At 39.5% G+C, this 22,800-nt stretch overlaps 1 protein-coding gene across 1 annotated transcript in view; it reads left to right on the plus strand.

Annotated features, from left to right (window-relative positions):
• ACOT12 (acyl-CoA thioesterase 12) overlaps window positions 1–22,800 on the plus strand; it is a gene marked incomplete at both ends in the record, with an annotated part of 44,383 nt that overhangs the window by 13,507 nt on the left and 8,076 nt on the right. The window contains 8 exons of the mRNA XM_081305054.1: window positions 4,052–4,153; window positions 6,734–6,869; window positions 15,097–15,253; window positions 16,718–16,837; window positions 17,617–17,767; window positions 18,833–18,888; window positions 19,339–19,402; window positions 20,503–20,586. Of these exons, the coding sequence (XP_081161180.1) occupies window positions 4,052–4,153; window positions 6,734–6,869; window positions 15,097–15,253; window positions 16,718–16,837; window positions 17,617–17,767; window positions 18,833–18,888; window positions 19,339–19,402; window positions 20,503–20,586 (870 nt within the window). The remainder of the gene's footprint in view (window positions 1–4,051; window positions 4,154–6,733; window positions 6,870–15,096; window positions 15,254–16,717; window positions 16,838–17,616; window positions 17,768–18,832; window positions 18,889–19,338; window positions 19,403–20,502; window positions 20,587–22,800) is intronic.

A 22,800-nucleotide genomic window follows, 5' to 3' on the forward strand; every position in this document is an offset into this window, starting at 1 on the left:
TATTTTATGTGGTGCTGAACATCAAACTCAGTGCCTCACACATGCTAGGCAAGTGCTCTACCACTGAGCCACAACCCCAGCCCCTCATTCAACTATTCTAGTAAGAGATAGTGCTCTGAACTTGTTTTAAATCTACAAATTTTTGATGATTTTACTGTTGGTATTTTATTTTTCATTTGCCTGTTTCTCTAAAGTGGAAGGCTACATAAGACAAGGGTTTGTGGGAATTGGGAATAAATGGTTTAAAAGTAGTTGATCAACTTCTAGTTAATTTAGGATTTACTGTGCAAATACAAAATTGCATTTTTAAGTTAAGTGACTCAAGATCAATTACAGATTATTAATTTTTTTGTACATGATGTAACTGGTCAAGATGTAGAAATAGATGTTCTTTTTCATTGATTATACAGTGCTGAACTAAGATACCTGAGATTGTCCATTATTCCAAGAAGATTGGATCATTTATTTGATTGAAATATGGAGGAAAGTGCATATTAGCCCCAATCTAAAGACAAACTCCACAGTCCTACAAAATGCCAGCCTGAGGAACAGAGCTTCAGACCTCTTCACACAGAGGGACAGCCCACTGCGGTGTCTCCACATACTATCTCAGCCACTGTTCCTAAAAAGAAAACAGGGAGTCTGGTGCAGTGGCACAGCCTGTAATCTCAGCAGCTCAGGATACTGAGGCAGGAGGATTGCAAGTTCAAAGCCAGCCTCAGCAACTTAGGGAGTCCCTAAACAACTTAGAGAGACTCTGACTCAAAATTTAAATTTTATATATGGATATGGCTCAGTAGTTAAGCATCCCTGGGTTCAATTTGTAGTACAAAAAAAGAAAACAAGGAAACCAAACTGAACATAACATGATGCCATCTGCCCATGCTATCTTATTCATAAAACTGTAGAGGATAAAGTGTAAAAATAGTTGTGATATGAATTTCATGATTGCTTTATCTATTTCTACAAAAAATGCCATTGGGATTTTGATTGGCATTGCATTAAACCTGTAGAGAACTTTGGGTAATATCGCCATTTTGATGATGTTAGTTCTGCCTATCCATGAACAGGGTATATTTTTCCATCTTCTAAGATCTTCTTCTCTCTCTCTCTTTAGGGTTCTGTAGTTTTCATTGTATAAATCTTTCACCTCTTTTGTTAGGTTGATTCCCAAGTATTTTAATTTTTTTTGAGGATATTGAGAATGGAGTGGTTTTCTTCATTTCCATTTCAGAAGTTTTGTTGCTGATATACAGAAATGCCTTTGATTTATGTGTGTTGATTTTATATCCTGCCACTTTGCTGAATTCATTTATTATCTCTAGTAGTTTCTTTGTAGACCCTTTTGGGTCTGTTAGATATAGTATCATATCATCCACAAATAGTGATAATTTAAGTTCTTCTTTTCCTATTTTTATGCCTTTAATTTCTTTTGTCTGTCTAATTGCTCTGGCTAGTATTTCAAGAACTAAATTGAATAGAAGTGGTGAGAGAGGGCATCCCTGTCTTGTTCCAGATTTTAGAGGGAATGCCTTCAGTTTTTCTCCATTTAGGATGATGCTAGCCTGAGGCTTAGCATATATAGCTTTTACAATGTTGAGGTAAGTTCCTATTATCCTTAGTTTTTCTAGTGTTTTGAACATAAAGGGATGCTATACTTTGTCGAATGCTTTTTCTGCATCTATCGAGAAGCAATCATGAAATTCATATGGAAAAACAAAAGACCCAGAATAACAAAAGCAATTCTAAGCAGAAAGTGTGAATCTGGCGGTATAGCGGCACCAGATTTCAAACTGTACTACAGAGCAATAGTAACAAAAACAGCATGGTACTGGTACCAAAACAGGTGGGTGGACCAATGGTACAGAATAGAGGACACAGAGACCAATCGACAAAATTACAACTTTCTTATATTTGATAAAGGGGCTAAAAGCATGCAATGGAGGAAGGATAGCATCTTCAACAAATAGTGCTGGGAAAACTGGAAATCCATATGCAACAAAATGAAGCTGAACCCCTTTCTCTCACCATGCATAAAAGTTAACTCAAAATGGATCAAAGAGCTTGATATCAAATCAGATGCTCTGCATCTGATAGAAGAAAAAGTTGGCTCCGATCTACATATGGTGGGGTCGGGCTCCAAATTCCTTAATAGGACACCCATAGCCCAAGAGTTAATAACAAGAATCAACAAATGGGACTTACTTAAACTAAAAAGTTTTTTCTCAGCAAGAGAAATAATAAGAGAGGTAAATAGGGAGCCTACATCCTGGGAACAAATTTTTACTCCTCACACTTCAGATAGAGCCCTAATATCCAGAGTATACAAAGAACTAAAAAAAATTAAACAATAAGATAACAAATAACCCAATCAACAAATGGGCCAAGGACCTGAACAGCCACTTCTCAGAGGAGGACATACAATCAATCAACAAGTACATGAAAAAATGCTCACCATCTCTAGCAGTCAGAGAAATTCAAATCAAAACCACCCTAAGATACCATCTCACTCCAGTAAGATTGGCAGCCATTATGAAGTCAAACAACAACAAGTGCTGGCGAGGATGTGGGGAAAAGGGTACACTTGTACATTGCTGGTGGGACAGCAAATTGGTGTGGCCAATTTGGAAAGCAGTATGGAGATTCCTGGGAAAGCTGGGAATGGAACCACCATTTGACCCAGCTATTGCCCTTCTCGGACTATTCCCTGAAGACCTTAAAAGAGCATACTATAGGGATACTGCCACATTAATGTTCATAGCAGCACAATTCACAATAGCTAGACTGTGGAACCAACCTAGATGCCCCTCAATAGATGAATGGATTTTAAAAATGTGGCATTTATACACAATGGAGTATTATGCAGCACTAAAAAATGACAAAATCATGGCATTTGCAGGGAAATGGATGGCATTAGAGCAGATTATGCTAAGTGAAGCTAGCCAATCCCTAAAAAACAAATGCCAAATGTCTTCTTTGATATAAGGAGAGCAACTAAGAACAGAGCAGGGAGGAAGAGCATGAGGAAAAGGTTAACATTAAACAGAGACGAGTGGTGGGAGGCAAAGGGAGAGAGAAGGGAAATTGCATGGAAATAGAAGGAGACCCTCATTGTTACACAAAATTACATTGTGAGGGGAAAGGGGAAAAAAAAACAAGGGAGAGAATCGAATAACAGCAGATGGGGTAGAGAGAGAAGATGGGAGGGGAGGGGAGGGGGGATAGTAGGGGATATGAAAGGTAGCAGAATACAACAGTCACTAATATGGCATTATGTAAAAACGTGGATGTGTAACCCATGTGATTCTGCAATTTGTATTTGGGGTAAAAATGGGAGTTCATAACCCACTTGAATCAAATGTATGAAAGATGATATGTCATGAGCTTTGTAATGTTTTGAACAACCAATAAAAATAAATAAATAAATAAATAAATAAATAAATAAATAAATAAAAATAGTTGTGATACATCTTTTTGATGAACTGCAGGGCAGTCATTAATAGCTTGTTTTCAAAAGCTATTTACTAATAATAGGATTAGAAAATGCCAAAATTTTAAAAATTGTAGTATAAAACTATAAAGTATCATATTTTATAATGTGTATATACATATATGCATTTTATGTATGCTTTATATATATATTTATGTGTACATATTTTATGTGTATTTATATATATAAACTAGTTTGTATGTATGTATGTTTGTATATGCACATATACATATAAAAATATATAAAAACTAGAAGACAATTCATCTAAAGTTTAATAGATTATCTCTAGGTGATAGGATTACTGGAAATTTTACTCTGGGTAATCAGATTCCATAAATTTTCCATGGCAAATATATATATTTCCTGTAGACAGATAAAAGTTATTTATCCAATTTTATAGAACATCATTGAAAGAATAGTACTGCTTAAAAATAAATTAAAATGCTGGTCTCATTTTTTAAAAAGTTAAGAATGGCGAAGTACATAACTGAATTTTGAATGCTGTGATCAAATCTGCTCTCTGGATGACTAAAAATTTGTTTATTTTTCTTTTCCTTTTAGATCAGTATCAAGGTCATAGTACAGGACACATTGATGGACACTGAGAAACTTGTTAGTGTGGCTTTCTCTACATTTGTAGCCAAACCAGTTGGAAAAGAAAAGGTAAATTTCCTACGTAAAGTGGCATCTCTTCATGTAAAATCAGGGACATAGTAATGAAAGCATCAGAATTATTACGGGGGGAAAGGACATTTCTTCTTACCAGGAGTCACATTTCCCAGGATTTTTAATTCATCAATGTTTACCATAAAGTTATGATTCTATGGTAACATCATAGGATTTAAGTAATAAGATCTTTCCAGGCCTAGGATCTTAGAGAAAAGGAGATGTAGCTAGTTGGAGAAATCCAGTTTGAGAAAGAAGGAAAACAAAATGACCTGAAAGTCATCTCACTTTTAAAAGATTTCCTACTAGTTTAGATGAAAATTGAAAATTGAGTTAAAATAGTTTTTTTTAAAGCAGGAGTAATGTATCAAGTAGTTGGATATTATGGTTTAATCATTTATACTTGAAGGAAAAAACTCAGTTATTGAACTTTGAAAACAAGCTTTGGGACACCCTTAAACTTTGTCCTGATGCACATGCTCATCCAGGGGCTGCTTCAGAATTCCTCACTATCATTTCTTGACATTCCTACTCAGGGTAAGGACCCCATGTAGTCTAAACATTGTTAAAAAGTAATAATTCAAATTATGATTTAAATGTTTCACTCCAAGGATTGCTCCAGGGGTAGGCACAGTGACTTCTCCTAGCTCCACTTGGAAGTGACAAGGGGTCTCCTTCTGGCAGAGTATGCAAGTTCTTCCTCAGACTGCCTCCGGCTTGGAGCTGGGACAAAGCAATGTTTCCACAGCATCCCACAGAGAAGGTAGAAGCTGTGCACAGCAGCTGGGCCACCATGATGCTTGGGTGGCATATGTTGCCACAGGATTTTGTCCCCTGGGGCACATCTTCCACTCTAGGCCTGATTTAAACATGCTGCAAGGAAAATTCATAGTGCCCAAGGTGCTGCTTTTCAAACTAAAGTTCACATCAGCTAGTTATATTATTTCAAATGCAGCTTTCTGGGAGTAGAATCACCAGTGTTAAGAACTGGGAATTTGTACTTTGATGGGGATTCCAGGCATCCCATGTTCATGAAAATCTGAGACAATGGGACATATCTTTCCAACCTTTCTGTTTTTCATGAAATCTCTAAACTCTTGGGAATTAGAAAATTATGGGGGCAGGTGGCAAGTTTGCATATCTGACAGCAAGTGACAGGAAGGAGTATACATGGCCAGCCTTCCCTCATGTGGCAGAGGAGAACCACACTGTTTACTCCCTCTAGCCTCAGACTCCTCACTGAATTCAGGAATGTGTGGCTAAGCATATAATTGTCACACCTCAGTCCACTCTCTGCTGAGACAAAAGAACTGGTTTCTGAGGGCCTTTCTGAGCAGTCAGCTCTTTGAGCTGATGCCGTAATTGGCTGGTTCAGAGAACATCAATTGTAAAGTACTTTTCCCAGATTAACAGATTTTCTAGTTGGTAACATTCTCGTTCAGTAGCACATCGTGAAAAGAGCCATGGTTTGAACTGACAAGACTACCTGGATACCTGTCCAAAGAGAGTTTATTCCAGGATGAAGTTGGCAATGATTAACTAGACTTAGATTAGCAAAACATAGATCATGGAGAGGACACACAGGACTCATCCAAGGCTCACTAAAGCTAATGGAGATGGTACAGCCAGGGAAAAAAGGCCCAGGCCAACATCAGAGAGGTTCCACTTTCTGCAGTGGGTAGTTCCCAGGATCTTTCCCCAGGATCACACATGATGTATTTTGAGGATTAGGAATCACTAAGATATATGTATATTGTCCTGTTTATAATAATAAGTCAAACCAATGTAAGCTGTCAATCAACTCATTCCTGACCAGATGAGACAAGGCAGCCCAGGGGAGCTTTGGACTTTAGGCAACATATTATGAATCACTAGCTTGGTTTGATCTTATCCAGGCCAAGGGTCAGGACCTGAAATAAGCCTGGAGCCAGCCTGTTCCTTCACACACAGAGATGGGCATCTGCAGAGCAGCGTGTGCCCTTGTATTCTTTCATCATATACCCAGGTTTCTGGAGGTCAGCTAAAGCTTTATTCTGACATATTGATTATTTCAGTTTGCTTATTAATGTTTTTACCATGTGATGAAGTTTCCAAATCGGAAATATCTCCTGGGACAAGATAGCTTTCTCTAGAACATAATTATTCCCCTCCTCCTCTCTTTGGTGTCTTAATTTTTCAAAAAATAGAAAACATTTCTTGTTAAGAATTCACCAGAATAATTCAGGGGAAATCACAACCCCTACCCCTATTCATTTATCTGAAGAATGCCATATTTCATACTTCTGTGGAACCATTTTTAAATAATGTAACATAAATAAGAATAATTTTAAAGGTACATATTTGATGTAGAAATAATTAATATACCATACTATAGTAAATATAATACACATATTCCAATTTTTTAAATTTGAAAATTTTTTGAGAAAAAAAGTTAGAATATGTTTAGTGAAAATGTTTATAACTTCTGTCTTTACTTGAGTTACAAAACCATGTAACATATCATTTGTTTTTACAAAATTCATGTTGTATTTTTATAACTTAATAAGGCAATAAAAGTGAATTATTTTCTTTTTTCAGATTCACTTAAAACCAGTCATACTTCTAACTGAACAAGATCAAGTGGAGCATAATCTGGCTTCTGAGAGAAGGAAAGTTCGGTTACAACATGAAGATACTTTTAACAACTTAATGAAGGAAAGTAGCAGTTTGGAAGGTCAGCAGATCCACCCCTAAGAACTTCTCATGACTAGTGCGAGTGACTGGGTCCTTTTTTAGGACACACTTATTTCCACTGTACAGTTCAGTCCTGATGTTGCTGGATATCTTTTGCAACAAACTGAGTGGCTGGAAAAGTAATATATAGTATATAATATAATTGGAATATAATTGATGACACCTAAGTCATCTTTTTTTAATTTGTTTTAATTAGTTACACATGACAGTACAATGATCTTGACATATCATACATTTGAATCAGATGGGATATAATTTCTCCTTTTTCTGAGTGTACAGGTTGCAGAATCATGTTGGTCATGCAGTCACGTATATATACATACAGCAATAATAATGTATATTTTATTCTGCTGTCCTTCCTTTCACCCCTTCACCTCCCCTCCCCTCCCATCACTTCTCTCTACCCAATCTAATGTGACACACTTCTTTTTTTTTCCCCTCACATCATCATACATGTATTCTCTATAATGATGAGGGTCTCCTCCATCTTCCATGCACTTCCCCTTCTCCCTTCCCTTCCCTCCCACCTCTCTTCCCTATTTAGTGGTAATCTTCTTCTCATGCTCTTTCTCCCTACTCCATTTTTAGTCACCCCTCTTATATCAGAGAAGACATTCGGCATTTGTTTTTTAGGGATTGGTTAACTTCACTTAGCATAATCTGCTCTAATGCCACCCATTTCCCTGCAAATGCCACGATCACGTTATTTTTTAGTGCTGAGTAATATTCCATTGTGTATAAATGCCACATTTTTTAAATCCATTCATCCATTGAAGGGCATCTAGGTTGGCTCCACAGTTTAGCTATTGTGAATTGTGCTGCTATAAACATTGATGTGGCTGTGTCCCTGTAGTATGTTGTTTTAAGGTCTTTTGGGTATAGTTCGAGAAGAGGAATAGCTGGGTCAAATGGTGGTTCTATCCCCGCTTTCCAAGGAATCTCCATACTGCTTTCAATATTGGCTGCACCAATTTGCAGTCCCACCAGCAATGTATGAGTGTGCCTATTTCCCTGCATCCTGGCCAGCACTTGTTGTTGTTTGACTTCATAATGGCTGCCACTCTTACTGGAGTGAGATGGTATCTTAGAGTAGTTTTAATTTGCATTTCTGATTGCTAGCGATGGTGAGCAGTTCTTCGTGTATTTGTTGATTGATTGTATATCCTCTTCTGAGAAGTGTCTGTTCAGGTCTTTGACCCATTTGTTGATTGGCTAGTCATGTTTAAGTCAGAGGATCTCCAGGGAAGGAGCTGGCAAATAAGGGACTAGGCAGCTGGAGTTATAGCACTCAGTGTGACAGATGGAGGATGACCTTGCCATACTCCAAGATGGTGCTCCACAGCTCACACACCCTTGGCTTCATAAGAGCTGCACGTAGCGCCAACAGAGAGGAAGCTGCAACTCTGAGCTGGGAAGAAACGTGCTAAAGATCCCATATGATATAAAACAGAAGGGATAAGATTCTGCTCTTATTTCCTGGCACTTTCCAAATAACACTGGGTTTTATGAAACAAGCTTTCTTCGTTCTCTGGCAGTGATTTTCCAGGTTCTTTGAAACCTTGTTGGAACCCCTTCCCTCCCCCTGCCATTCCTTTTTGTCTGATGCCATCTTCCAAAGTCCCAGGGGGATGAACCAGTGAGGGAGGAGAGGGGAGGATGGAAGGTGAGGTAGGAGGAAAAGGAATACATAGAGACCAGAGGCTTGAGAAAGGCAGAAGCTGGAGTGGCAGAAGTGTGTGGGTCTCATTCTGCCCACATGACGTCATCAAGGCCCTGGGACAATCCCATAGAAGGCCTCTGGGGTGGAAGAGGTTTTCAAAGGTTTCTGCTTTGAGAAACTAGAGCTAGAAGAGCTCTAGAGACCCTCAAGGGCAAGGAGCATCGTTTTCCATGATAGGAAAAACTTGGTTGTTGAGAGCCACAGCCCAAGGGGCCCCAGCAAACTTCCAGCTGCCAGCAAACTTCCAGCTGCTGGCTGATGATTGGTTCACAGCGGCCCCAGCAACATCTAGCTGATTGGCTCCTCTGCGGTGATGCTCATTGGGCTGTTTCTCCGCCATTCAGACTGCAAAGCTGATGATTGGCTCACAGCGGCCCCAGCAACATCTAGCTGATTGGCTCCTCTGCGGTGATGCTCATTGGGCTGTTTCCCCACCCTTCAGACTGCAAAGCTGATGATTGGCTCACAGCGGCCCCAGCAACATCTAGCTGATTGGCTCCTCTGCGGTGATGCTCATTGGGCTGTTTCCCCGCCCTTTCAGACTAGGGAGCTGCTCATTGGGGGACTTTTTTTGCCTCCGCCCATGCAACCCAACCAATCAGCCTCAAGAACAGGAGGATTGTGGGAGGTGGTGAGGCTTGTGGTTTGGGGGGAGGCTTGTGGGAAGCCGGTGGTGGCAGTTGGGCTCTGAGAGTTTTTCCTGAGGAGCTGTTTTGTTTGGCGTGGTTCTAAAAATAAAGTTCGTTTCTTTTGATAAGTGGCTCCTGAATTGTGCCCAGCCAGACTGCGGCATTTGGTGGCCCGTATGGGGATCGAACCCGCGACCTTGGCGTTATCAGCACCAATGCCGCAGTCTGGCTGGAGGAGGAGGTATAGATGTGATTATAGGTAAGCTTCTGTACAGTCATACAGAAGAATGAGCTCCTTCCTCCTAAGCAGAGAGAGAGAGGAATGCTGCCTGCTTCATTCTCTCCAATACATGTGTATTCAATACCCACTTTGTGCCAGGAACATGCTTGCTGCAAAGGCAAAAAAAAAGATGAACAGTGCAGAGACTTTGCTCTTGCAAAACTCAAAGTTTACTGCCTGAGACAGACATTTGAGTAGTTTAAAAATAATGTAGAGATTGAAAAGAGCATTGTAGGTTCCAAATACGGTGGAAGCAGAGTAGGAACTCTCAGGGAGTTCAGGAAAGACCCACTGGCTATAAGAAAGCCAAGAAGGTGAAGCAAACCCACAGGCTGGTGGCACAAACCCACAGGCTGTGTTAGGGATCCACCATCACAAGAGCATTCCACAGGGAAACTCAAGACAGAAGAGGGAGAAAATGAAGACAGGACTGTGCCATAGAGGCACTCTCAGGCATGTTCAGAAAGTTGATCTTTCTTTAGTCCTACATGGGAGCCACAGAGGAAAGATTTTGAGCAGACTGTGGCATGATTAGATTGGAACTCAGTATGACCTCTCTGGGTAGAAAGAGGAGACCAGGTGTACGCAGCTTTTTAACTATCACTAAAATACCCGACAAGAACAATTTTAGAGAAAGAAAAGTTTATTTGGGGCTCATGGTTTCAGAGGTCTCAGTCAGTAGACAGCTGGCTCCATTCCTTGGTGCTGGAGGTGAGGCAGAACATCATGGCAGAAGAGCATGGTGGAGGGAAGCACACCAGGAAGGGGGGGGGGAGAGAGAGAGAGAGAGAGAGAGAGAGAGAGAGAGACTCCACTCACCAAGTATAAAATATATATCCCGGGCTGGGTATGTGGCTCAAGCAGTAGCGCGCTCGCCTGGCATGCGTGCGGCCCGGGTTCGATCCTCAGCACCACATACCAACAAAGATGTTGTGTTCGCCGAGAACTTAAAAAAAATATATTAAAAATTCTCTCTCTCTCTCTCTCTCTCTCTCTCTCTCTCTCCTCTCTCCTCTCTCTCTCTCTAAAAAAAAATATATATATATATATATATATGTATATATCCCAAAGGCACGCCCATAGTGACCCACCTCCTCCAGCCAGCCACAACCTACCTGCCTACATTCACCACTCAGTTAATCCCTACCAGGATTAATTCAATAAGTGGGTTGAGGTTCTCATGACCCAATCATTTTACCTCTAAACTTTCTTGCGTTGTCTTACATATGAGCTTTTGGGGAACACCTCATATCTAAACCATAATACCCAGCAAGAGAAAAGGTGTTCCTGAGCCAGGCAATGGTTGTGAGAGAAGAGGAAAGGAGTTAAAACATATATACTCATGCCAAATTAAACTCTTAATACTAGGACTTTTTAAATTTTTTAATTTTTTTAACTATATAGTTTTAGTTGTAGATGGAACAATACTTTTATTTTATTTATTTATGTGGTGCTGAGGATCGAATTCAGGGCCTCACATGTGTTATGCATAGTAGTGTGTCATAATTCAATTGCACAATTTTACATTCACAACTTTACATTAGTAATAGTAAAAAAGCTGAGCCCTGGCCCCGGCCTCTAAGCCTTATTATTTAAAAAAAAAAAATTCACTTAGAGGTGGTGGATAAAGTAAGAAGAGCCATCAGCGTCCCCACCCCTGACAGCCCAAGTCCTTTGCAGCAGGTGTGGATGGTAAGGGATATGGTGGCCATTACAGCTCTTAGTGCAGCTTGGCTATATAGAGCCTCTGCTTTTAAGGGAAACTGGGACACTGAACTGGATCTCAGTGTCATCCAAACCAGCAGGAATGTCCCACAGCAGCACTGGCATTTCACAGAAACTTGGTTCTCTCTAGGTGTTCTCCTGAACTTAAGTCATCAGAGGTGGAGCCTGATCCCCCCTGGTCTCTGTGGCTGCATGCCCCTAAGCTATCCACAACAGAGACAGTGGCTTCCTTCCACTGGCTCAGCCAATCCTAAGGCGGAATGGCTAGAAGTTGGGTACTCAGAGCCTCATCTACTTCCTCTGGCAGTCAGTGCTAGTTACTGGCTAGAACATAGTTGCTCTTTTTCTTTTCTTATCCCAGTACTTGCTGTCTACCATCAGGACCTCTCACTTTGTTCTTAGCTCACTAGGGTGAAGTAAAAAGTAAACAAATAAGAATTGTAAAATGGAGATAATAAACGTACGTATGTAATAGATTTGTGTCAAGATGAAATAATATACATAGATTGCTCCAAACAACGCTGAATATACAGAAAGGGCTGGTATTAATATTGCCATTCGAGAGGTCTCCATTCATAGGAGGACAGTTAAAGACTGTACTTTGAGGAACTTTTCTGAGAAGGATGAAAGAAATAGCTTGGAGCTAGAGGGGACTCTCAAGTTCAAAGGGTATTGTTTTTCAGAATAGAAAAACTTGGTCATGGTTCCAGGCTGATCAAGATGATGATAAAATTGATTATTGAGAGAGAGGTTGGTTACAAGAGAAAGGCAATTCTCTTGTATTTCAAACATCTGAAAATTATTTGGGAGGAATTTATGGTACTCTGTGAGGCTCTGACCTCTCTGTAAGGGTTAATCTATTAGGAAGGGTTGCCAGGTCTAGTGACTTCAGCCCACTTACCGGGTGAACTCAGGTGACTGAGTTGGCTCCTTCTGTCATTACACAAGTTATATCAATAAACAAAATTGCAGCAATTTTTCAACACTACTTTAAGCACTGGAGACATTCTAAATTAATGTATAACAGGAACATGCTATAGGCATTCAATGTAGGGATAAAATGATTGAAATTGACTTTGGTTTCAGTTTGTTAGGAGGTTGGTTGCAACAAATCTATATGTCTGGATTAATTTAGAATTATAGATTTTTTAAAATGCTGCTTTTATCATTGGTTTCACTAATCTAGCCTAAAATAGATTACTTTTTTGGACAAAACAACTGTTGACATAACTCTATTGATTTGTTCTTTTTGGAAATTTTACTAACTTCTATACCACCTGTGACGTGGAACTTAATGGCAGTTTCTCCAGAAGAATGTAAGCACTGGACCCTGACTCTTAAAAATGCAGTAGAGAGTGATCTGTCCACTTGCTGCCCCTTGGATCTGATGGCTGTTTTGGATTAAACAATATATTCTAAAATAAGGTAGCCAGATCATCTCTGTAATTGAACTATATTTTTAGAAAACCAGGGTTCTATACTAGTTATACAATCAGATATAATAGTGTGGATTTCAAGGTGTTGTATAATGGAAATGCATGCTGTTCTAACAGCAAGAAAGTTGAATCCACATCCTGTGCTTTCATAAGGAAGAAGGTAAAGATGTGTAAAATTAGGTTTTGTAAAAGGAGGACTTTGGGGGGAAAAGCTTTTGTACCACTGGGTCATTGTTTAGAGGATGGCATTCTGGGGGGAAACAATATTTGAAGCATTTTAATTACACATTTTCAGTAAGGAATCAGACTTTAAGAGCATTACTCTGGGGCTGAGCCTTTCTGGATATGCAGAATGAAAACAAGAGCTAGAATGACCTCAGTTCAGGTCACAGTTCTGACCTAAAAATGTGGAGTGAATGTAAAATTATCCATTGAATTATGTCACACTGCTATGAAAACACGCAGAGTGTGAGTATCAAACTTAACCCCTTGAAGCCTGTAGACATACTAAGAAGGTTTAATAAGAAAGGACATTAGACCTCACAAGGAATCAGAGAAATGCAAACTGTAGCCAACATTTCATAGCCACTAAGTTGGAGAGAATGGGTGTCTGATAACACTGTTTAAGCAAAATGGGAAGCAAAGGAAACTCTCATAAATAGCAGTCAGAAGTGTGATACAGTACAACCATTACATGTCCTAAAAATGTTCTGTTGAGAGTAAGCATCATGAATGTAAAGTGAATCCACAAAGTAAAGTTCATTCATTCATTCATTCAATAAATTTTGAGTACTCATGTTCGAGAATTATATGAGAATAAAAATTTCATAGTCCCTGCCCCCCAGGAGCTTAGGATCTAGTGGGTCAGATCACAGAAGATTGCACAAATGAACATAAAGCTATAGGAGAGAGAGAGAGAGAGAGAGAGAGAGAGAGAGAGAGAGAGAGAGAGAGAGAGAGAAGGGTTCTTAATAGCAGAACTTAGCTGTGGCGATCAGGGAAGGCTTTACTGAGAAAGTGATCACTGAGATGAGCCAAGATAAAATAGGAGTGAAGTGGTGGCGGGTAGTAGTGGTGACCAGGGAAACTGTTTCAGAGTAGACTAATGTAAATGCTCTGATTTGTTGTTGTTGTTGTTGTTGTTGTTGTTTGTTTGTTTGTTTGTTTTGTTTTTGGAGGGGGCAACTGAAAAAAAAGGTCAATGTGGTTGAAGGGTTGGAAAGTGGGAGGGAGCAAGCAAGGGAGAACATGATGGTGACAGTTGGCGGTCATCATACCAGCTGTGGCTGGAGACAGAGGCATGGCTGGAGCAGAGTAAAGGGCTTGGAGGCTATGGGAAGGATTTGGCACTTCATGCTAGAACAACAGTAGCCACTAACAAGTTTTAAGCAGGAAACTGAAATGATCAATTAAACAAAAGGGGAAAAATAAAAGTAAAAGACCATCAATTACAAATCTAAAAATTCCATTAGGAAGTGGAGTTAAAGGTCTCTGTATACCCTTCTTGGTCACCTAGGAGGAACTGCTTCAAGAGCAGCCCGTTCCCTGTTACCAACATCAGCTACATCTGTGCTCTCCCACTGCCAGATCAGCTTGCTCTGACAGTCCAACCAATGTGGTTCTCTGGGTTTTGTAAATCTCCCTCCCACCTTCCTAATAATGGTGCGTGAGATTTCAGCCTAGCTGGTGATTCACTGGGTGATGCAGGAAGCACATTTGAATACGTTTTACTGCTTTGCATCTGGAGTAAATGATTTCTCCATTGTTGAGAGTAAAAACCAATTTGTCTGTAAATGAAGCTGATACGATTCAAAAGAAGCAGAAGGACATGGAGAAGTACAGCAGATTGTGTCTTTTCTGCTGTGACTGCGTTCATCACAAGACAGTTTGCACAGAAGGCCACATCCCTACTCTGAAGTTTACAGTGCTCCAGATTCTCTGTGTCTGTGGCCCTTCATAGCTTAAATTCCTTTATTTTTAATGACTTTATTGAGGTATAATTGACAAACTTAAATGACCCTTATTTAAAGCATGTAACTTGAGAAGCTCTGACATGAGTGTGCACCTGTAAAAACCTATCACCACAATCAAGATAATGACATATCCATCACCCCTAAATTTATGCCCTTCCCACCTTTCTCCCACCTCCAAACAACTGGGGTTTAAATGAAAGTATTAAATGAAATTTAATCAAGCATTCCTTTAATCAAGATTCAGGTGGATTGGTTAGATAGGTTGGGAGAGGGCCTTTCTGAGGTGGTATCCTAACCCTATGCACTTGCTTCTTCAGTTTTTAGTTTTTAAAAACGATTTAATTTTTCTGAGAGTCCTAGAGCTGAGTTTGCTGCTGGTAAGGTAAAACCATAGCCCAGGTCCCCTGGCTGACTCCACCATTGCTGCTGTTTCAACCCTTTCAGATCCTGCTTGTGATGAAGAGGAAGGGACCGTGGCCACCAGGGGCACTGCTGTTCAGAGCATTGAACTTGTGCTGCCACCCCACGCAAACCATCATGGGAACACATTTGGTGGCCAGATTATGGCTTGGATGGAGACAGTGGCAACTATTTCTGCAAGGTTCTTGGTTTTGACCTTTGGTGTGTGATTGGGGGACGAGTGGGGAGACAATTGGAAAGCGTCTGAGCTCTAGTTATTGGCCTAGTCAAGGAGTCAGGGAGAGAATGGAGCAAAATGCTGCCTTTTATCAGAATGAGGAAATAATTCATCACTTACTAGCTTCCCTTGGGATGAATCCATCCTTTCATGTGAATGTGAATATTTTTAAGCTCTTGGCTCAAATGTAAAACTGAATTCATAGTTTGAATACTTTATTCTGAATTTTAAACGTTGATTGGGTGACAATGCAACTTACTGTGATAAGTTTAAAATGAGTCCAGTAACAAACTTTTTAAAGGCAATTTACAATTGAGTCTGACCTTTAAAAGTGCTGGTTAAAATCATTATGGCCAAAGAATTAACTGAAAGAATAAGAAGAGAAAGAGGGGAGTCCTTGGAAGAATACTATTAAACTTTCCTCAATTTCTGAAAAGGTTATTATATTCTTACTGGAACCATGTAGGTTATTGAGCAGTTTAAGGAACACTCTATACTCTGGAAATGCCTATGAACAGGATCTGCCCTTCTGACAATTTTTGTAATTACTGAAAATTAAGGTTTTATTTCCTCCAAATTAAAAGAATTTTATTATTAACCTGTCTATAGTTATGACTAAAATTAGAAGCCTATAGTTATCCTTTCTACAAATTATGCACAAAATAAGAGAGCTTGTTTTTTAAATGAGATTGTCATTCTTAAAGACAAAAAGGATGTGAACTTGAACATGTTCTACTGTAAAAAACTTACCATATAATTAACAATGGCAGAAGCTATTCACTTAGTGTTAGCATAATTCTTTGGAGTAACTGAATGAGTACAGTAGGAATAGAAAATGTAGAAAATTATTCAGGTAACTTCTGAAATTAAATACTTTATAGCTATTTCTAAATTCCATGCACACAAACATTGTAAAATGTGTACCTTTTAGCCTTTCAGGCTTTGTGCAACCATCCAGGTAATTTGTGAGGAAAATAAGTTTGCCTTTTGATCTATAGATGATTTCAGTTAGGCCAAGCTAAGGAATGGCACTAGCAGGCAGCTGTCTTCTCTTGTTTCCAACTTGACAGTCACACCTTCCTGGGTCTGTAGTCACCGCTATCAGGATCAATATAACTCTCAAATTAGGACAAAAGGCATCAGTTTGTTTTTCAGTGGTACTTCTACTTCCAGAGAGAGCAAGATAGGAGTAAATCACCAACATCTTGGTAAAGCCCCCACTACTTGGGGACATGTTGAAGTTGGAGTTTACCAAATATTTTTGGTCATGTACAAAACCACTTGCAATGCACACATCCAGTTAAGAGTTCTTTGTTTAGAAAACAGGCTGGGTATTTGTCTATTGCATCCATTCAGTGAATCAACAGTTCATGAAAATATTTTGGACAGTAATTGTTGTCTTCTCTCTCCTTCCCTTTGTTTCCTCAGCCGCCTGTGTAAGGGGCATCCCTTTCTGAAGTCTGTGGACATGTTTAAGTTCCGGGGACCATCTACAGTCGGAGACCGCCTTGTCTTCAACTCCATTGTCAACAATACATTTCAAACCTGGTAAAGAGTGCTCTGAGGCTCAAATTTGCACATATATAATTGTTTTTATTTCAATCTGGAGGTGAATGGAGGGACTACTTTAACCAAATTCCTTCTGATTTTTTAAAATTTCGATCTTCAAAATTCATGGACGCACATTTTAAGCCTGTGTTCTGCTTGGGACCTCCTTACACAGTAAACTGTGGTGGATTGGGTGTTTTGTCTCATAAGGGTGGGCACATGTGGCAGATGGCCCAGGATGGCTCTGGTTTGTGCCAGTTATCCTGGAAAAATTATTAATTCTTCCTTTCAGCCATGTAAGTGCCTTAGTGACCTTATGGGCAAATAGCTCATAATGAACCTATTTAACACCATGAATCCAAACTACTTCCCAGTTATTTTTGTTATTCTTGATACATAATGCAAACATTTTATTTAGTATTTTTGTCTTTTTAAATGTAAAAAAGAATATTTCAGAAATTAAATATTTCTGATATTAAATACTCTTTATAGCTTTAACCTCCCCCCACCCCATTATGAACCGTGTTCATAAAGTATATTTACATGCAAAACCCAGAGTGGCCCTTCTCCCTCTTCAAAGTGGGAAAGTGGAAATGTTCTCAGGGGCTTCTGCAAACCAGCCCAATGAGCTAAAAATGGGTTTTAATAGTTGTGCAGATTTGCTGACAACAAACATAACTAGGGCCTTGTCTCCTGTTGCTGGGAGGAGGAGGTGGTGGTGGGCAGGGAAGGCTGCTGAGCCCTGGTTGTCTTGCCCATCCCCTGCCTCGCCATTGCAGCGTGGAGGTTGGAGTGCGCGTGGAGGCCTTCAACTGTCAGGAATGGTCCGAAGGCCGAGGCCGCCACATCAACAGTGCTTTTCTCATTTATAATGCTGTTGATGATAAGGAAGAACTCATCATCTTCCCCAGAATTGAACCCATTTCAAAGGTCAGTTATTACCACGTGAGCTTTGACAATCAGAACTGTGGGTCCAGAGTCCTACTCAGAATTTCCTCCCACCAGCAGCAACCTTGATGGCTTGGATTTTTTTCCCTTTGGTTTTCCTTCTTCTATTCTTAACAAAGTAAAATGGGCTTTTTTTGTCCCCACCCCAAATCACTGCTGATTTGTTGAAATGACGGAGGTGCTGGAGCCTGTACTCAGGTGCACGCTGGAGTAGTACTTGACCTTCTGCACCTCCCTCTTCTGAATCTGCTCTTACTTCTTCCATCCAGTGTCGGGAGCTGCCCTGGATGCAGACCCTCAAGTCCTGATGCCCAGGGGCACTGACCAATTATTGCCTTCTGTCTGGCACATAGTGCCAGTCTCACAGTAACTTGGGTGTTACTTAGATAGTTAAGTGTGGCTCCAGGTGTAGGCGTCACGCATGGGGGTTGAGTTACACTCACCTGTTTCTTTGTAATCCTACCCCTTGCCTCATTTGAATGGTTTCTCCCTGATAAAATGGTGCAGCAAGTGCTCCTCACTCTTTCTTGCCTACCTTGCCCCCATTGTGGGAGCTGGGTCAGAGGAACAGTCACAGAACCCAAAGAAAAAGGTATTTTTCTATCTCTGTGTGATTATTTCGTGCCAGCCCAGTTCACCTGGAGTGACCCTGACTGGTTTAGTCGTGTGTTTCGACAATCCAGTCCTCAGGGCTGGGTCACTTCCATAGGAAGTGTGTTTGGTCCTCACCCAGGAACTGCCTTATTACCAACACTTGCCTTTCCTAAAAACCATATAGTGAGATTTATGTATAATTCTGGTAACAGAAATCAAAATAATCTCCACTTTTAAAAAAGAATGCAAATAACTGTAGAAGTTGACCTTGTAGGGGTGCAACTGCCCTCTGTGGATTCAACACAGACGTTAGGATTTGTGAGGGTAGGTCATAGAGACGCTGCCTCCTACTTTGCCATTCCAATGGACTTAGGAGAAAGATATTTGAAGATTGTAGCAGTAAAAAATTAGAAATTGATTTTACTGTCTTTTTTTTGTTATTGTTAATTAAAGGATGATTTTAGACGCTATCGGGGAGCTATTGCACGCAAGAGAATACGCCTTGGCAGGTAAGGGACATGATGTGTGAGGGTTCCATGGAGTCTTCTCTTACTGACAAATTACATTTCAAAGTCATGTGTATTTCTCATATAATGGAAAAAGAAAAGGACTAATGTTTCTGATTGTAAAATCTGACTGCTGACTTGTTGAAATGGCTCTTCTTGGTTCTGTCAGTAAAAGCAGCTTTTTAAACTTCCAGTTTAGTTCAAGAAAATATCATGGTTACATATATATATATATATATATATATATATATATATATATATATTGTAGATGGACACAATACCTTTATTTTATTTATTTATTTTATGTGGTGCTGAGGATCAAACACTGTGCCTTACACATGGTAGGTGTGAACACTCTACCGCTAAACCACAATCCCAGCTGCTCATGGTTACTATTGTGTGTTAAATGCAGGAAAGAAAATTGTTATTTAACATTTTAATTTTTTTTTCCAGGAAATACGTTATTTCTCACAAAGAAGAAGTTCCACTCTGCATACAGTGGGATGAAAGCAAGCAGGTAACATTTTTATGATTTGGAGCTCAACATTATAAAAAAGGAAATCTTCTTGTTTAACTAATTCAGGTTGTACCTACACAGGTTAGATGAAAAGGTGAATTATAATAACCCATCATTTCAAAATTAAGCAAAACCAAGATACCAGTAACTGTTAATACCCATTTGTTCACTGTCTTGGTTCAACTTCTATGTATAGTTCCCAAACTACAAAATCAGGATGCCTAATATTGTAATCTGGTTTCTTACCATAATTGAGCTGAATGACATGCCCACAAGCTAGCATTTACAAATTTATATAGATATGATTTTTTTGGTGGCCTAAGGATCAAACCAGTGCCTCACACATGGTAGGCAAGTTCTCTACCACCAAGCTACACCCCTGTCCCAGTTTTGCATATTATAAAACAACAAAGTAGTAATCATTTGAATGTTTGAATATAAAATGTAAAGGTAAACCAAAGTTTATTTATCAGCAGTATCACTTCAGCTTAACACACACATTCTCTAACAGTACCCCCTTTTTTCTTTATTTTTCCAACTACACAACATGTTTATCATTATTTGACAAAAAATAACCATAAGCAAAGTCAAAAAGCAAGTGAGAAATTGGGGGGAAATATTGCTACTTATATGACAAAAATCTTATGTCATATAAGACCTTATCTCTATCTGAGATAGATCTTGTCTATCTTAGACCTTAACTTAGATCTTATCTATCTAAAAATGAGGAGTAATAAAATCCAACAGAAAAATAGGCAAAGGACAAGAATAGATAATTCACAAAATGTATGTGATTGGATTTCAAATGCATGAGATATTCAACTTTATAAGAGAAATCTAAATAAAACTAACCTGAAATATTTAGGGTCTTTTAGTCTGGCAAAAAATCAAAAGCTGGATAAGGTGCTATTTGTGACTCTGGAAGAACCTTCTCGTATGTTGTTGCTGTGAATATAAAATGGTTTAGGCCCACATGGAAAAAATGTGGCAATTTCTAGTAAAATTATGAATAATCCTACAGTGCCCATTTTCTAACCAGAAAATATTTGTTCTCATGTCTATACATTGAACATACTGCTTTTAAAATATTTGTATTTTAGGTATCGTTGAGTAATGGCAATGTGGAGGCATTCAGAAAGCTGGCGGCTAAAAGGGGCTGGGAGGTTATCAGCTCTTCAAAAAAGGTAGGAGACACATAGGCATCTACACCACCACTCCCGTCACAAAGTTAGCATGATGGAAGTGGGTCTGTTGCTCCTCTTGTTGCTTTGAAGAAGGTAAAAAATATTTTGGGGAAACTGTTTCTAAGAGGGAAACATCTTTCCAGTCCTGTCTCTACGTGATGGTTGATTTGGTCCTTGAAATGATTTATCACTGAGCCACATCCCCAGCTCTTTTATTTTTTCTCCTCCTCCTCCTCCTCTTCCTTCTTCTTCTTCACTTTTATTTCAAATTATTTCTTAATTTTTAGAGACAGGGTCTTGTTAAGTTGCATAGGGTTTTGGTAAGTTGTTGAAGCTGGCTTTGAACTTGTGATCCTCCTGCCTTAGCCTCCAGAGCCACTGGGATTAGAGAGAAGTGTGCACAACCACACCTGACTGAGTTTATATTCTTGCATCCTACCTCTCCCTCTCTCCTTCACATCTCCTTCTACCCAAATCCAACCTGGTCTTCATAAGTCAGGACTCCGTGCTACTCCGTGAAGTCACCCCCATCCTTAATGGACTTTCCCTCTGGCAGCTCCTTTTATCATGATTTATTTAAAGTTAATTTGTCAATTAATTCTGCACTGTCTTGTGACATTTATTCCATAGTCACCATGAATTGATATTTAAGCCTTACATAGCAATTTAACTTTTTACATCATTCCTAACTCGATTATAAATTTCTTAAGAAAGAAGACTTGTCTTTATTTCTTTGTATCTCTCCTAGCAGTTTTTATAGTGCTTTTCATGTCACCAAATTTAATAAACTAATAAACGTATATCACTTGGATTTTAATTTTAGCTTTTTTCCAAGGACTGTTAAGAGACTCTTAGGAACTGATGCTTATACTAACTAGACTGTAAGGTCTCTGGGGACCATTTTGCTCCCAAATGCATTCCCAGACCTTATAAAGGCCCAGCACCCAGTAGATGCTAGTAATGTGGGTTCTCTGGCTGTGTTCATGTCTTACTATATACATTCTTCATCATCAGTGGAGTGGAACCCAAGGAAATGGAACAACCAGATGTCCTGAGTTTCCTGGGACGGTTCTAGTTGATACCTGTTGTCCCATCATGATTATAACAGCACTTCAGTGTTCCAGTTTGGATGATGGATTGTATCATTACCTCATCCTGAAATCTAAGTAAATTCAAAGTCTACTTCGTTGATTCTTTTCATCTCTGACCTTCACTGTGTGTTTTATTTTTGGTGGTTTGCTTTTGTTATATTTTTGCCCTCACTACTGAATCTTTTCAGGGGCTTCCTTACTCCCTTTGGATCCAGTTAGGTTTTCAATTTTCTTGGCTTTGTTCAGGGACCCAGAAACACAGGGTTAATACAACTAAAGTATTTGTTTCTTTTTATCTCTCATAAAAGATGCTTCAATATTTCATTTTCTTTTACTGATATGAAATCTGTTTCTTACATCATTGCTGGCATTGTAATAGGAGTCCCAAGCCAGACTCTGGGGGTCCCAAATAGTCAATCTGGTCACTTGCCCCAAAACAAAATAGAAAAAGCAGCAGTGAAAAGCAGGAAAGGAACTTTAATCGATACAGCCATACTGGGAAGGCAAAATGAGATCAAGTGTCTCAGCCCTGTCTTCAGGGTACCAACATCAACTTTAGGTTTAAATAGAGGAAGAACTAGGGCAGGAAAAACTTGGGTCTGGTTGATCACTGTCTTAGTTCTGGTTCTGTGAGGTGGCTCTGGAGAAGTCCTTATCACTTGAGGGGGTGGTCTCCATTTGCTGCTCAGGATGTGCATACAGTCATCTCTGAACCCGAAAGGGGCAACTTGGTTTCCTTGAAATGATTGCTGCTGCTTGCAGGGAGTGGGACAGGGAGGTCTCATCAGGGGCTGCTATTCCTGGAACATGTTGAACAAAAACTAGAGACTTCTATACACCACTCCAGGGTTATGGAACAGGATGTTATAAAAGCTGGTAGTTGATTGTCCCTGAAAATACCTTAGTTACTCTTAACTTGATATCCTCAGTCTTGAAGGAGGAGGACAAGGCAGATTAGATAAATTTAGGGCTAACAAACCTTATGTCACAGATTTTTAGATGAACACTTCTTAAAGGATGAACATTCCTCTGTGTAGAGCTAAGCAGGAATCTGAAGGAGGATATGAAATGAAGGCAGGGATGCCAAGCTTGATCCTGCTTTTAGTTACCCATTGGACATCTA

The sequence above is a fragment of the Spermophilus citellus genome, assembly GCF_964194105.1.
Source record: "Spermophilus citellus genome assembly, chromosome: 1".
Taxonomy (NCBI): Eukaryota; Metazoa; Chordata; class Mammalia; order Rodentia; family Sciuridae; genus Spermophilus; species Spermophilus citellus.